The sequence below is a fragment of the Centruroides vittatus genome, unplaced genomic scaffold (assembly GCF_030686945.1).
Source record: "Centruroides vittatus isolate TY-2023 unplaced genomic scaffold, ASM3068694v2 scaffold_3046, whole genome shotgun sequence".
Taxonomy (NCBI): domain Eukaryota; kingdom Metazoa; phylum Arthropoda; class Arachnida; order Scorpiones; family Buthidae; genus Centruroides; species Centruroides vittatus.
In genome coordinates, this window is record NW_027122699.1 from 1,052,294 (window position 1) to 1,066,877 (window position 14,584).

General features: G+C 34.2%; 1 protein-coding gene across 1 annotated transcript in view; it reads right to left on the bottom strand.

Moving 5' to 3' along the window:
• LOC136988096 (pleckstrin homology domain-containing family D member 1-like) overlaps positions 1–7,555 on the bottom strand; it is a 29,752-nt gene extending 22,197 nt beyond the window's left edge. Inside the window, exons 1-4 of the mRNA XM_067285908.1 lie at positions 7,399–7,555; positions 3,880–3,973; positions 3,696–3,788; positions 994–1,070 (exon numbers count right to left, since the gene is read on the bottom strand). Of these exons, the coding sequence (XP_067142009.1) occupies positions 994–1,070; positions 3,696–3,788; positions 3,880–3,973; positions 7,399–7,523 (389 nt within the window). The 5' untranslated portion in view covers positions 7,524–7,555. The remainder of the gene's footprint in view (positions 1–993; positions 1,071–3,695; positions 3,789–3,879; positions 3,974–7,398) is intronic.
• Positions 7,556–14,584: the final 7,029 nt, after the last annotated feature.

Below are 14,584 nucleotides of genomic sequence, written 5' to 3' on the forward strand. Positions count from 1 at the left end.
ATGACATAATACTCGTAACTGGAAAGAACAAAGTTGAATTAATTAAGTCGGAAAAAAGAAAGTGTGCATTATAATCAAGAAAATGCGATTATTGTATTAATCTTTAAAATACTGATATTAAATCTGTCTTATAAAATCACTACAACTCCTGTAAATCAAGTTATCCGATAACAATAAAACACAATACAAATATAGCTCCGTCATTGAAAAAATTTGCTTATTTTTGCTCACCTCGAGTTTTGCTTAGTAGAAATGGCTGAAAAGTGTGCAAAACGCATACGGAAATACGGTATTACAGAACCACCAGTATTGGACGACCACCTGTCTAAAAAACCACTTTTTGAAGGAACCGTGGGTGGTCGCCATAGACGGGTTTTACTGTATATCATTCCTGATGTAACAATACTTCTACATTATATATAATTCAAAAACTACCGTATATTTTCGTGGATAAGACGACCTTCAGATAAGACGAGGTATAAATTTTCGTAAAACTTTTATAGTTTTAGCATATAACTGTCCTATAAGACCCCCACCCAAACTATCAACAGCCTATGAATTTAGTTTAGATCAGCAATCAACTTCTGGATAATACTGTATAGCAATATAAACTCTCACAAAGAAACCTTTTTAAATTGAATACTGTATAGCATATACAGAATTATGTCCTATTCCATAATTTTTCGAATGAACAAATTTTATTTTCTGCCTTGCTATTGTTGCAAACGTTTGTACTGATTCGGGAATTCGGGTAATGACCTTGACTATTCACAAAAACATCATACGGGCTATTCTATTTTATGGACATGCCCTACTCTCTACTGGTAAGTAATTATGGTTTGTCCGTTTTTTTTATAATGGTTTTAATTTATATAAATTTCAATCTAATTTTTTTGTGCCTGTCCTATAATACGACCCCGGATTTTCGGGGTCTTTTTTTATGATTCAACTATCGTCTTATCCATGGAAATATACGGTACTTCTATTACTTACACTCTGCTGGCTTGCTTCAATGCTGCCATCCATTTTTCTTGTTCCAAACGTGTTTCAGCCAAAAGAGAGATTTGCTTCTGCAGGATAAAGTAAATAACTTGTGAATTTATACTGTAATTTCTTAGTATAAAATTTTTTAACAATTTTAATTTATGATACTAGTTTTAGTAAAATATTTATCGTTAATGAAAATTAATATGATTCATTAACAATCACTATTTCACTAGTGTATAAGCAAATAAATGTTTTTCAGCAGGCAAACGTGTTTAGTGATGAATTATTCTTTCTGCTGAATATGGGTTCAATTGTTCGAGTGAAAATTAATATGTATATTTCTTTTTATTAATAATTAGATAAACTGTTCAATTAAAAGGTTCAAATGTATAATTATTGATACACTCTGAGAACTACTTCAGATATTTTAATTTGCATTGCAGTTGTGATTTATACAGGGATTATGTTCCTGGCATGCACATACAAATGAAAATGCAAAACTTAAGACCAACTATCCCATAGAAATGTATTAAAATTCAAAAGGATAAGTTTCAAAAATATACAAATATTTTATGCATATAGAAAAGAAATCCTATTTTAATTTTAACTGACATGAGGGGAAAGAACATTTTAACTAGGCATTTTTGTTTAAATTTCTACACTTGTAGGGCAGGTAAAATTTCCGGATTTGTGACCCATAACTTCTCATAGACTGGCCTATCAACCTCTAATATAATTAATCACCCATTAGCAGTCCTAAATACTGAGCAAATTTGGAACTTTAGGTGATTTTCCTAGAAACTTGAAAAATAATGAGTTAACACATTCTTGTCTAAAGGTCTTCAATTTAATTAGTGCAAATACAAATTTCACTTAATTTTGTTTTAATGTAAATTTACACATAATCATCATGTAATAACATTTTCTTAAAATAATTCAACTAAATTATTATATCTATCAATGACGCATATATAGGAATAAACCTGCAGTTTCAAAATTTTTGGTTCATCCAATTCTGAGATATAATACAGTAGAGCAGGGAAGGGCAACCTTTTTCTATGTAAGGGCCGCATTTTAAGACTTTTGAACCGATGCGGGCCGCATACAAGAGAAAGAGAAAAAAAAAATGTTGGTAAATCAGAATTATTTATTCATATATAATTATAAATTAGATTAGGTATACTTAATTTAGCTTCTGGAACTGATGTAAACATAATATATTGGAAATATTTGGTTAAATATTCGTCACTGCTAGTTTTAAATTAGTTTCCACGTGTCTATTAGCTGGTTTCTTGTTTTAATTTTTACTAAATTCATTGTGAGAAAAACTATTCACATACATAAGTTGTAAAAATAATGTTTGAATTTTTGCTGCATACTTCCTTAAGCTGGGAAATTGATATATTTATTCACATTTTATGCGTTGCGGGCCGCAAAATATACGAACGCAGGCCACAGGTTGCCCATCCCTGCAGTAGAGCATCGATTATTCGACCCCCGATTAACCGTCACATCGGTTAACCGACCGCGTACTAGTCGGCAAATTCAAATGTCCGCTAGTGATGTGGCATTACAATATTTGGCTATGTCTTGGCTACTTTAATATTATTTTTGTTAAATTTTTGTGTGTTTTAGCTGACAACACTGGCTCGACCATGAAAAGGAGGCCAATATTTAAACCGTACTTAATTTTTTATTTTGTCTTTATTTTGTGGAAAATAAAGAAATCATTCTTAACAATACAATCGCGATGATTATTATTTTTAAGAAATTTTGTTAGGCTTAACATCAATGAAAATTCAACGCAAAGTAGGTTATACAAATTACATGGGATATACTAATATACTAATAATGTATTTTTTCATACTTTTCGGTTATCCAACCAACCCCAGTACCCAATTGAGTCGGATAATTGATGCTCTACTGTACATAATAGTTGCCATCTAATACTTCATAAGGGTTTTTTTAAGCATTTTTGGGCTTTTTTTTTTACAATTCTCAATATGATCAAAATTTCACTAATCACTATATTTTCTATATATTATATTCTATAATAGTCAGGAAAGTAAAATTAACCTCAAAAAACAGTTATGTATTAATTGTAAGTTCTGTTCATCTTTCAACGATCATGTATTTGAAAAAACTCCCTGCATAATTCAAATTATACTTTTTAAATTCTATATTATTTTTGATAACATTTTATGCAAAAAAGAAAAATGCTGAAGTTACACAACCTACAACATTTATATATTAAATTAAAAGTTACTTCATAAAAACATTAAATTTTTAAAGATCTCTTAGGCAAATGCAAGCAAATGAAGATATCAGATTTTATGAAAAAAGTAGAAAAAAATCATGATGTTACTAATACTTCTATTTAAGATTAACAGTAAAGCTCAGATGATGATATTCTGCCAAAAATAAAAAATCCTTATTTAACAGTGTTTAGCAGTGAAGAAAAAATTAATATTAACGCACAATACTTTTGATTGTGATTGTTAGTTAATTACCAATTCTTTAATCAACACATTTCTCTTAATTATGAAAAAGAATAGTATACTTTTGATAACTTTTTGAACCTAACTATGTTTTGTACTAATTGTTTGTTTGGTATAACACAGATTCACATAATACAGCACTTTTTCACTGCACAACTACTATGTTATGTGAAGGATATCTGTATTTAATTAAGAAAAATAACAACTTACACAACTGAATTCTTCACTACACACATTTATTATATAAGAATAATTTCCATTTGTGTCCGATTCCACAGAACAACCCCCTAATGGAATTACTCCCTGCAAATATAAAGAAATTATATACATGTGAAAATAAAATTTTTTTATAATTTAATTAAATTTTAATAAATGTAATTATCAATAAAATTACCTTTGGATGTAAATTAAAAGTTCCTCTTTTTTCAAAAGCTTTCTTTTCATTTTCCGGATAATACAATAAAAAACCATCTTTGATGACAAAAAACCTAACAGATAAATAAAATGCATAAATAAGATATCAATTTCTATTAAATTGTAGAATATCATCAGATGGCAATTAAGTTTAAAAATTAAATTGAGGACCTACTCTGTTGAAAATGGAATCACCATTTATTCAGTTTAATGTTCCAGAATACAAACTTTGGACAATCGACCTTTCTCTAAGACATCAAAATTAAAACTTCTCTTAAAACAAAGGAATATGTCCAATTAAAAACATGGGTTTTAAAATTGGAACTGGTAATGCTACAGAAGTCTTCTTTCCTTCCATCCTTATTGCTTGGGGACGGTAGAGCTTTATATCTATTAGAAGCAAGTGTTGGTAAATTTAGATTTTCAGTTGCCCCGGTGACAAAACTTTGCAGAATAATTTGCCGAATAAATGACGATTCCATTTTCAACAGACTATGTCGTCAATTTCATTTTTAAAGATATCAATTTACTTAAAACATTTAATTAAATGTTGAATATTTTTAAAATTTACAGTATTTTTTTTATAAATCTGAAGAAATTACAATGCAAGATTATTTTAATTAAAAATATCTTAAGCATAATATTGAAGGAAGAATCAATATGTAAATAAAACCAATTAGTTATTCAAATAGTTCGACGGGATAACAAAATTCTTGGAATAACCTGTTAAGAATTAAAATTTAAAAAGATGCATATTATGTTAAATTTATCATTACAACATGAGAATGTTTAAACTTATTCACAAGTTGGATCTTAATAAAATATTTTATTTTGCATTATATTATATTAGTTAAAAAATCTTTTGACATTTGTAAATATTCAAAGCAATTAAAATTAATTACTAAAATTTGATAAAACTTCTCAAAATTTTACTCAAAATACTAATTAACAATAAAATAACATGTATTCTAGAATTTGTATTTTGTATTAGTTCGATCTTTGGAACCCGAAGACAGTCAAAAACATTGGCTCAAATGTAAAGTTTTAACTGTTCAAAGGTTGCTTCTTTGTAATTTAATAAAGTAACAGTTTCATTTTAGACAGTCAAATACATTTCGCATAAAATGTTTTCAATCCATTAAAAGTATTTGTCAAATTTGGAAACAAAACAATCAATCTACCGAAACTCTATTATTATTTATGTAATAACTAGGACTTCTTACACAAACAAAACATTATGAAATTAATTATTCCCAGAATAAACTTAACAGTTCCCTTAAGAACTTTAGTGTAAACAAATAATAATAAAAATTAACATTTGGTTCCAAATATATATTTTTGTCTAAAGAAAAAAATTAAAATTCAAATAAATATGTAATTTTTATAAATCTGACAGTTATGCATATACATTACAATCAGACAGAGAAAATAAACTATGCCTGACAGCAAATTATATTATTCCAAATAAAGCAGATGTAAAATAGGAAACAGTCTATTAAGTTAGTAGATGATTTAATTTATGATGGTGTCAATTAATTTTTTCATATATACAACTGTTAATTATAATAGACGTAACATTTAACATAGAAAATGAATGAAATGCCTTTCAGAACATCTGCTTATCAAACATTAAATGATTTGTTAGGATGTTTGGATCTATTTTATACAAATTATCAGTGGCACAAAATAAATTTCACATAAAATTATTTTCAAAACTATTAAAAATACATACTAAACAATAATCAAAACCTACAGAATTTTAGTCTATTCTTATACTACTAAATTAATTAAATGAACTTCTCACAAAGGTAGATAATGTCACCATCTTGTAATCATTTTAATAATAAAATCATTTACAGATATCTAGAAAGAGTTAAATTAATTATTTAAATATATTTTAAAACAAGGAACTGTTTAAATTATTTTCAACTAATCTAAGAAACATTACTAATTTTTAATGAGAATTTCCTGTTCAAAACCAAATACTCTCTTTTCAGTAACTATCCTTTTATAAATATTATATATTTTACATATATAAAAATTATTTATTGTCAATTGATTATTACCTAGTCGAATTGCAAAAATATGTGTAGGTGGTAATAATACGATCGCAACAAAATAAGTTAACTTATGTATCTAGAACTAGATCGGTCAAATATAAACAGTACGTGCAGAGTCGTTCGATTACATTAAGGTAAGTAAATGGGACGATTTGGAAGCGACTCGGTCACGAATACAGAAAGAATATTAATATTCTACATCTTTCGTTCAAAACACACAAATTTTTAAAGTCGAATTCCGTCTCAAACCGTAACATTTTAATTTAATAATTCTCCCACGGACGAATGCCAAACGACTGCCGAATTATATTAATGCCACTACCCGCATCCCGAGACGACGTTTATATCGAAATAAAAATATTTGCCTAATTATACGGTATTTACGACATTTTATAATAAATGGTAGCAACGTACAATTTAACTTAAGAATTAAATAACGTGCAAATAAGATGCAATACGTGATGCTCGCAAGCAAAATACACAGATAGGGAGACAATTTGCCAATACAAAAATACGGGACAGAAACCGCCTCCCGTATCTCGGAGATCGACGTCGACGGAATCTATTCACGCTCGGGATCCAAAACTCTAGACGACGGAATAAGGACGCCAAGTAAAGTTCCACAGAATAATCGGTTTGAAGTTTGGAGAATTCGAACCGATCATTCGTAACTTACGTGGGCAGAAAAGACTTTAAAATTAGTCATTATTATTATTATTATTTTTAATAACTCCCATAACTTTCGATACACGTTCGTATAACACAACCCAAAAATAATTCGAATCCATCCACGGCAACTTCCAAATTTTTAACATTTAAAGATCATCTCGTAAATTTTTAATCTTTAATCCGAGCAGATCTATTTTTAGTAAATCCCAGACGTCCGGCATAACCGTAATAACCCAAAACCAATTTCCAAGGGAGAGAAACACGTCAAACCGGTTAAAATTTGAGCCAAACAATAAAATTACACAAAATAAACTTTAAAAAAGATCCGTTACATTAAAGCTTTGTATTTTCTATATCAGATTTCTTTCTAATGCTAAAATATGGAGCAATTATATACAGATATAGTGGTTTAAAGGAGATTAAGATGGTATCTGCGATGCGGACGAAACGAACGAAGAATTTCTAAACTCTTATTCGTCGTAGTGTATTTATGTTAATGTCTTCTATACTGTACACATCGACGTTGCATCATTTCGAAATGATATTACAGAAGTGAAAACGTCACTTGAAATATTGCCAAAAATAAAGAAGGAAGTGCAATTATGAATCACTAAATGAATAGCACAAAACTCCCGAAAGACAGCCAATAAAATCCATTTATACATACGTAAAAAGGCCTCAGCCAGCAGAAAAACATTAAAATAGTAACTTTTGATGTTTAGGTAAGTCTATGGTGGAAAATGAATATTCTTGCTTTGAAAACTTTTTACCTTTTGGACCATTTGTTAGATTGGTGTCCGAAGGGTCTTTTCATCAACACTCCGCTGATCTGGACCCTGGTAGAAATCAAAAATTGCTCGTCGACGCTACTGTTTTCTGATACACGATCCCCCATGTCGTCGTCTCCATAACAACTTCGCTCGACCGCTGCCGGTGGCGCCCCCTGCTGGAAAAAATCCTGAGACTTTTTAAAAATTTCTAAGTTTTTAGTGCGAAATAGTAACGTCAAGTCTAGTTACGTGAAAAATTTAATATTTTTAATAATAGATTATGTTTTAGATTTTCGCCTGCCGTTGAAAATTATACTTATTTGGGCGCGTTTTTTTATGCAGCGCTTGAGAAGCGCTTTACAGCTAATCCTCTGAAAGCCGTTTCTAAATGGCCAACACTGCTCGTGACGTCATTTCGCTACACTTTCGCTGCATAAAAAAACGCGCCCTTTCTATTATTTCATTTAAGAATATGAATTCTGAATGTAACCCACCGAATGTCGGTAGTCTGGAATTCGCGCCTGGCCGACGGGGCCGTCCACGTGGAGTTCTTCGGGCTGTTGTATAGATTGCACTCTATGGAATTTCGGGACTTTATTTGAACCGAGGGGACCGAGACGAGTTCAATGATACCCTACTTTTGGACCGGAGACAAAAAATGAGAAAGTTATGACATTTACGATTTCTTGCCTTTCACAATGCATTCTACGCCATTTTAGAGTTTTCCACCAGGTGGCATTCTGACTGTTCGCGCTCCCGACGGACCTCCCGGAGGGGGCGCCGAGTGTTTAACGTTACTATTTATTGATTCACGTTAGTTCTTGGACAAAAGAAAAAAACAGAAAGTGGCGTTCGACTGTTCGTGCAGTTTCTTGCCTTTCACAGTGCTTTTTTTAATGTGGTTTACAGACTTTACCGCAAGATGGCGGTATTAGCAACTACGGTGTCATCTGCATAATAGCATTAAAAAGTATAACTTTCTTATTTTCCGTCTCCGGTCCAAAATTAGGGTATCGTTGAACTCGTCTTGGTCCCCTGAGTTCAAGTATATACTCAAAGTCCCGAAATTCCATAGGGTGCAATCTATAGTATCTCCGTTTTTCGAGTTTTCTTCGTGTTTGTAATGCCTAAATATCGATAAAAGCCGGTTTCCCGTAAAAGTTTCCCAGGAGGCATCCCGTTCGGCAGATCGCCCCCGTGTCGCGTTGCCGTAATCGAATAAACCAATGCTGAATGTATACACAATTTTTTCGAATTGAAAATGAAAAAAATTCCGATTGATAAAAATAACTTATTATGGGCGATAAGCATTAACCTTCCTCGAGTCTGAATTCGTTTTATATAAAGTTTTATTCAATAAATTACTAGATCACCAGACATTAAAAAAAGAAAATTCTCTGCAACAAAAAGAACAAAAAACGAGAATAATTTTAATTTTATATTTGTCGCATTTTTGTTATACAATTAGATTTTCATGAAAAATCGAGGAAAAATAATTTCCAATACAAAACTTAAAACAGATATTTAATAATCGAAATTAAAATATTCTTTACACAGAATAAAACTCACAGATGCATTTATTCATTTATTTATTAATTAAACCATTTAAACGTTATTGATATTAAAAGAAATATGCAAAATATAGGAAATTATAATCCGCGTTTCGTGGACTAAAACAGGGCCTTCGTTATGGAAGGACGGCATTTTCTCACGGGCCACTTCAGCGGCAATCTAAATATATTATGGATTCAGAAATAAGAAATTAAATAATATACTGTATTTATCTGCATTCCTATAAATAAGGTTAAGTGCTGTAATTTTCAATTCTCAATTCAAAACCATTGTAACGTAATATATACGATATGTTATCACAGGAGAATCCACATATTATTAATGTGAATGGGTAATTTTATAGTGGAAATATTATGCCGATTTTTCCGCTGTATTAACTTTAATGATATTTAATATAATAATATAAATAGAAGTAGAAGAATTAAAATATTTTTATAATAGGGTGAATTAATTTTGGTAATTGTTGCTATGAAGACCGTCTAGCATTTTTTTTTAATTTTTTTTTTTTTAAGTGACATATTAAATAGACATTTCCAAAATGCATAGAATTGTTTCTTGGCAACCCATATTAAAAGTGCTATAAACAAAAATCGTATGACTACTTATCGAGTGTGCACCGTTCGAGAAGCTATTGCTTAATTAATTAAGCTTGTTGTCGTGGACGCGCACCAAGCGTGTCACGTGACCTGGATTCGGCGTCACTCTCTTCGGCCATCTGATATTTATAACGTGTTTCCGGACAATTTATTCCACTGGCAGAAGAATTCGTTCTTTTGCGCTATACTTTGCAGGCATCCATGATAGAGCAGTGATTTCTTATTTTTAAGTGCCAGTGTTGTCATTTTAGTCTTTTTAAAACTAGATCTACAATTGTCTATGGAATGAATTGACTTGGGTATTGATCAATGAGCATCAACCATTGAGTTATGGCATGTTAATACCGGTTTCATCCTCATTTGTTAAACATGTCACTGCCATTATAAAGTGTGTTATGGAAACTTTACGTTTTGGTATTGGAATACGAGGAAGTTTGCTATAGTGGTTGTTAATTATACGATTCTTTACAGTTAATGCATGCTATAAAAATTAACACAATTAAAGGAAAAGTTATGTCGACTAGTGGGAGGAAATAAAATAAAATTCACATATTGCCTGACATTTAAAGTGGAAAGTGCTTTAGGGAATGTGCTGATTGGTTTAACTGAAGCACATCACGTGTGACGTTGCTAGTCGATTATTTCCATAAACGTACTGTGGTCTTTTATTTTTGGATTTTATTTACTTTTCGTTTTGGTTTATAGTTAATCTTCTTAATAGCTACGTTTGAATTTGTTTGGCTAAATGGCCGAGCGGGGTCTAGATGGCAGCCTACAGCTCTGTAAGATTCGGGATCAGAATCCCGACGGGTTGAAAAATCCCCAGGAATTTTTCGAAGTGTAGTCCGACCGGATATGTCGGCCCCCGTTCCTCATCACCCGACCGCCCCATTGTGGGTCTAGCTGAACCCATAATAGGCTTGCGAAAAGAGGCCCTCTTAGTACCCATAGGGCGGAAAGCGTTAAAAAGAAAAAGAACTTTTGTATTTGCTAAGAAATTGAAGGATTTATCGTACTTGTTTTCAAGAGGAAAATTTACTGAGATTTTATTAACCTTGATCAGTTGGTTTTATCTCGTGTATCTTGTCCTTTTCAAACTGTACTTGACATTAAAATCAAGTAATCAAATTTAATGTCAACTACAATTTGGAAAAGACAAGAATACGTGAGATGAAAACTAAATAATGATGGGTAAAAATAGGCGAGAAATGTACATACTATATTGGTTTAATAACAGGCCCGAAATGTACATATTGGTTTATAAAATCTCTGAATTTTCCTGTCGAAATCTGGTGTGATAAGTACTTCAAATTCATAGCAAATTCAAAAGTGGCTATTATGAAGCTTAATTTTAAAAAATAAGACAAAAAAGCAAATAATTACACTCTTTTATAGTGTTAAAATTTTTTTCACGTTTCGTGATCCGCAATGTAATCAACTGTAACATAATTATTCATTTGTACCATAATTTGCAGACAAATTTCAGTAATAAATTTAAGCGTATCATAATCGATAATTGTAACATAATTTTTCAGTTTTAGTAGATTTTTTAAAATTTTGGTACAGTACAAAATTTAAAACAAAAACATTCGATATACGGCAAAGCTCTTGCCTTTTTTGTCATTTTTTTCGAAAAATTGACAATATATACCTTAACGTATTATATTTTTCATACGAAAAATAATAAATAAATAACGACAGTACAACGAAAGAAAATTCCTATTGAGTTCTGTTAATTATTTTTGTGGTTTTTTTATTTTTTTGTCAAATACAGGAATATTTTAAACTACATTAACAGCGGCAGGTGTAAAATGCCTTCACCAAGTCGACCTTTATTATGTAAGTTAAGGAAGTTAAGGAACAAAGATAAGAATTAACTGCTCATGCAGTGTGACGAGTCGCTTTAATTTAGTGCGTCTTAATAATCTAACGTGAGTTCGCAAGCCGTTGCTGCGCTTCAGTCGGGGACGAAGTTCTAGTTTAAATTATTTTTAAATTATACTTTATTAAAATCTTCATTAATTACGTTTCCGTCACATACTATAACAAAATCTACCGAGTTAAAATTTGATAACGACGATTTATTTTTCGAGATTAACTCAGATAAAAACAGAACAAATAAAATAATAAATAATGGAATTACTTTAGTTTAGATTAAATGCTTATAACTAAATTTTTTATCTAAATTTACAAATATATGTTTTATATAACTAATCCTTTTAATTTTAAAATGCAAAGTTATACAGTAATAATTTTGTGTCGCCTGTCAACGTAACTTGTCCAATAACGTAAAAATGAGTCGGCTTCTAGTTACAATAAACATATTGTAGTACAATATACATAAGCACTATGTATAAATATACCGATATGTATAAACAGTGCAAATGAAAATTTAAAAAAATATATAAATTATTTTCATGTTTGGGCCTTTCGCTACGTGAGCACTAAAAGGGCCAAAGTTAAGTGCGACTATTAGCTTTTATTACTATTGTTTTTTTCGACTCACAAGGGAGAGAGATTGGGATTCAAGATGGCTACTCGCTAACGATTATACGTGAGCGACTGGCGCGATTTTCAATTCGTATCGTAAGGTTCTTCACCGTTCGAGTTTGATTCTCTGTCTAATCGTGATCTTGAGTATTAGACGTAACAGTGATCAGTCTAACGTACTTATTTATTGAGTTTTGTTGGTTTCTGGAGTTTTGGCGCGAAACGTGCTCTCAGGCCGGTGGTCTCTCAGCGTTGGCGTTTTTCTGGATTCTCAACCAACTCATTACTCTCAGGTAGGAGCATTTTTCGACTATCCGGTGTAGTGGCCCCTCCACGTTCGGAGATGACGTCCCCTCCGCGCGGACGTCCACAGCCGCGTCTACCGGAAACGGCGGCGGGCTCGTTCTCGGAGGAGCTTCGATTCATCTCTCCTATCACGGAACTGGAGAAACTGGACTCCATCCGTCAATCTCTCCCCTCTGACCAAATATACACTGTCTTTTTGGAGGGCCAGGATCCCCTCCACCGCCTACGTCCAGCAGAACTTCATAAGGCCCTCCAACCACATTTCTCCAATCCAAACAGGATTCTAGACATTCGTTACTCCCGGGCTGGATTTCTAATAGTGAAATCCCGGGACTCTCTGACGGCAGAAGAGACTCTCCGCATTACTACCATAGCCGGGATTCCGGTACGGGCCCGCTTGGCGCCGGATTGCGCCCTTACCGCTTATCTCCTGCGCGGCGTGGACATGTCCATCTCAGCTAAGGAGATATACGATATTCTCTCCGACAACAACATACCGGTGATCGAAATACGTCGATTCACTCGTAAGGAAGGAGACATATTTGTCCCTAGTCCCACTGTCTACTTCTCTGTGGCCAGTGCGGCCCCTTTGGAGACAGTTATCCTCTACTACCAGAGATATCGCTGCGAACGCTATATTCCCCGCCCGCGTCAGTGTGGCCGGTGCCTTTCTTTCGGCCATACGGTACAGTCGTGTCGAGGCCGACGCAAATGTATCAAATGTGGCGCGGACCACGAATTAGCTAACTGCGATGCCGAGTATCGTGGCTGCGTTCTTTGTGGGGGAGACCACAAAGCGGACTCCCCCCACTGCCCGGATTACCAGAGAGAGGCTCGAATATTAAAACAATGCACCACCCGCCGATGTTCCTATCAGGACGCAAAGAGATCGCAAAGCGGCCAACCCACATCATATGCGAAAGTGGCTTCACTACCAAAGCCGAAACAAAATGAGTCGGCTTCTCGCCAGCCCCCTCGGCAGGAACAAAAGTATACCCGCGTCCCCCTAAAGCCAACAGACGATTTCCCGACCTTGACAAAAAGAATCTCTCAACTAGAATCCACAGTTGAGGCGTTGCGTGCGGAGATTTGTCACCTCCACGAAATACTTCGATCTTACCCCACAATTCCAGACCAGGAGGTCTACATATCCGAACGCGAGCCAAGCACAGACAAACCGATGGCAGCACCATTGCCATTCAAACGGCCATCCCAACAGTCGGGATCAACTGCACAACCTTCTCATCCGAAAAAGAAAAAAGGTCCAAAACCTCGTCAAGCGGCCGCTTCGGCTACATCAGACACAGACGGTCCGCAATCTGATATAGACCTACCTTATCCCGCTGGCCCATCTAGAGCAACCACTCTGTATGACTTAGACATTACTTCCCCGGCCGAACAGGCCAAAATACATAGATATCAGTCAAAAACTCAACCAACAAATGTCTAACATGGCTGGAAGTCAGAATAACTTCCGTATAGTGCAGTGGAACGCGAGAGGTATACGCCCTAAACGTGATCTCCTCTTGGCGTCGCCATGGTTGCGAGAGACCGATGTATTACTTATCCAGGAAACGTGGCTGACGCCGGAATCGACCTTCTCTCTCCCAGGGTTCACGTTGTTCCGTTGGGACCGCCCCTCAACCCAGGGGGGAGGTCTCTTGACAGCTATAGCCAATCGGTGGCCAGCCCGCCACAACCCGCCCAGCTCCGCCATCACAGGTATAGAGGTTCAGGAGACCCAAGTGTTCATAACAGGATCCCCCCTAACTTTAGTCAACGTATATGCTCCTCACGGAGTAAATCCAGGGATTTCACTGGATGACCTCTTACCAGTCGATTGTCGCCTCTGCTTATGCGGGGATTGGAATGCACACCATCCCCATTGGGATGCCTCGTGCATCCTCCCTGACGCTTCAGGTCGGGCATTATTCGATTGGCTTTCATCAGCGAACGTATGCTGCTGGAATACAGGGGAACCGACCCACTTCCATCCCAACGGCTCATCGGCCATTGACATATCTTTTGGCTCCCCAGACTTACTGGGCTCAACAATATGGCAACCAAGTCAAGACACCCTCACTAGTGATCACGCTCCAATATTCATTACAATCACAATTCCGGGCACCCATCGTGTGCAGATTCCTCGACGCCTACACCATACTACAAACTGGAGTAAATACTCCGGCTACCTAGACCAGAGCTGGTCTTCAGATAAAAAT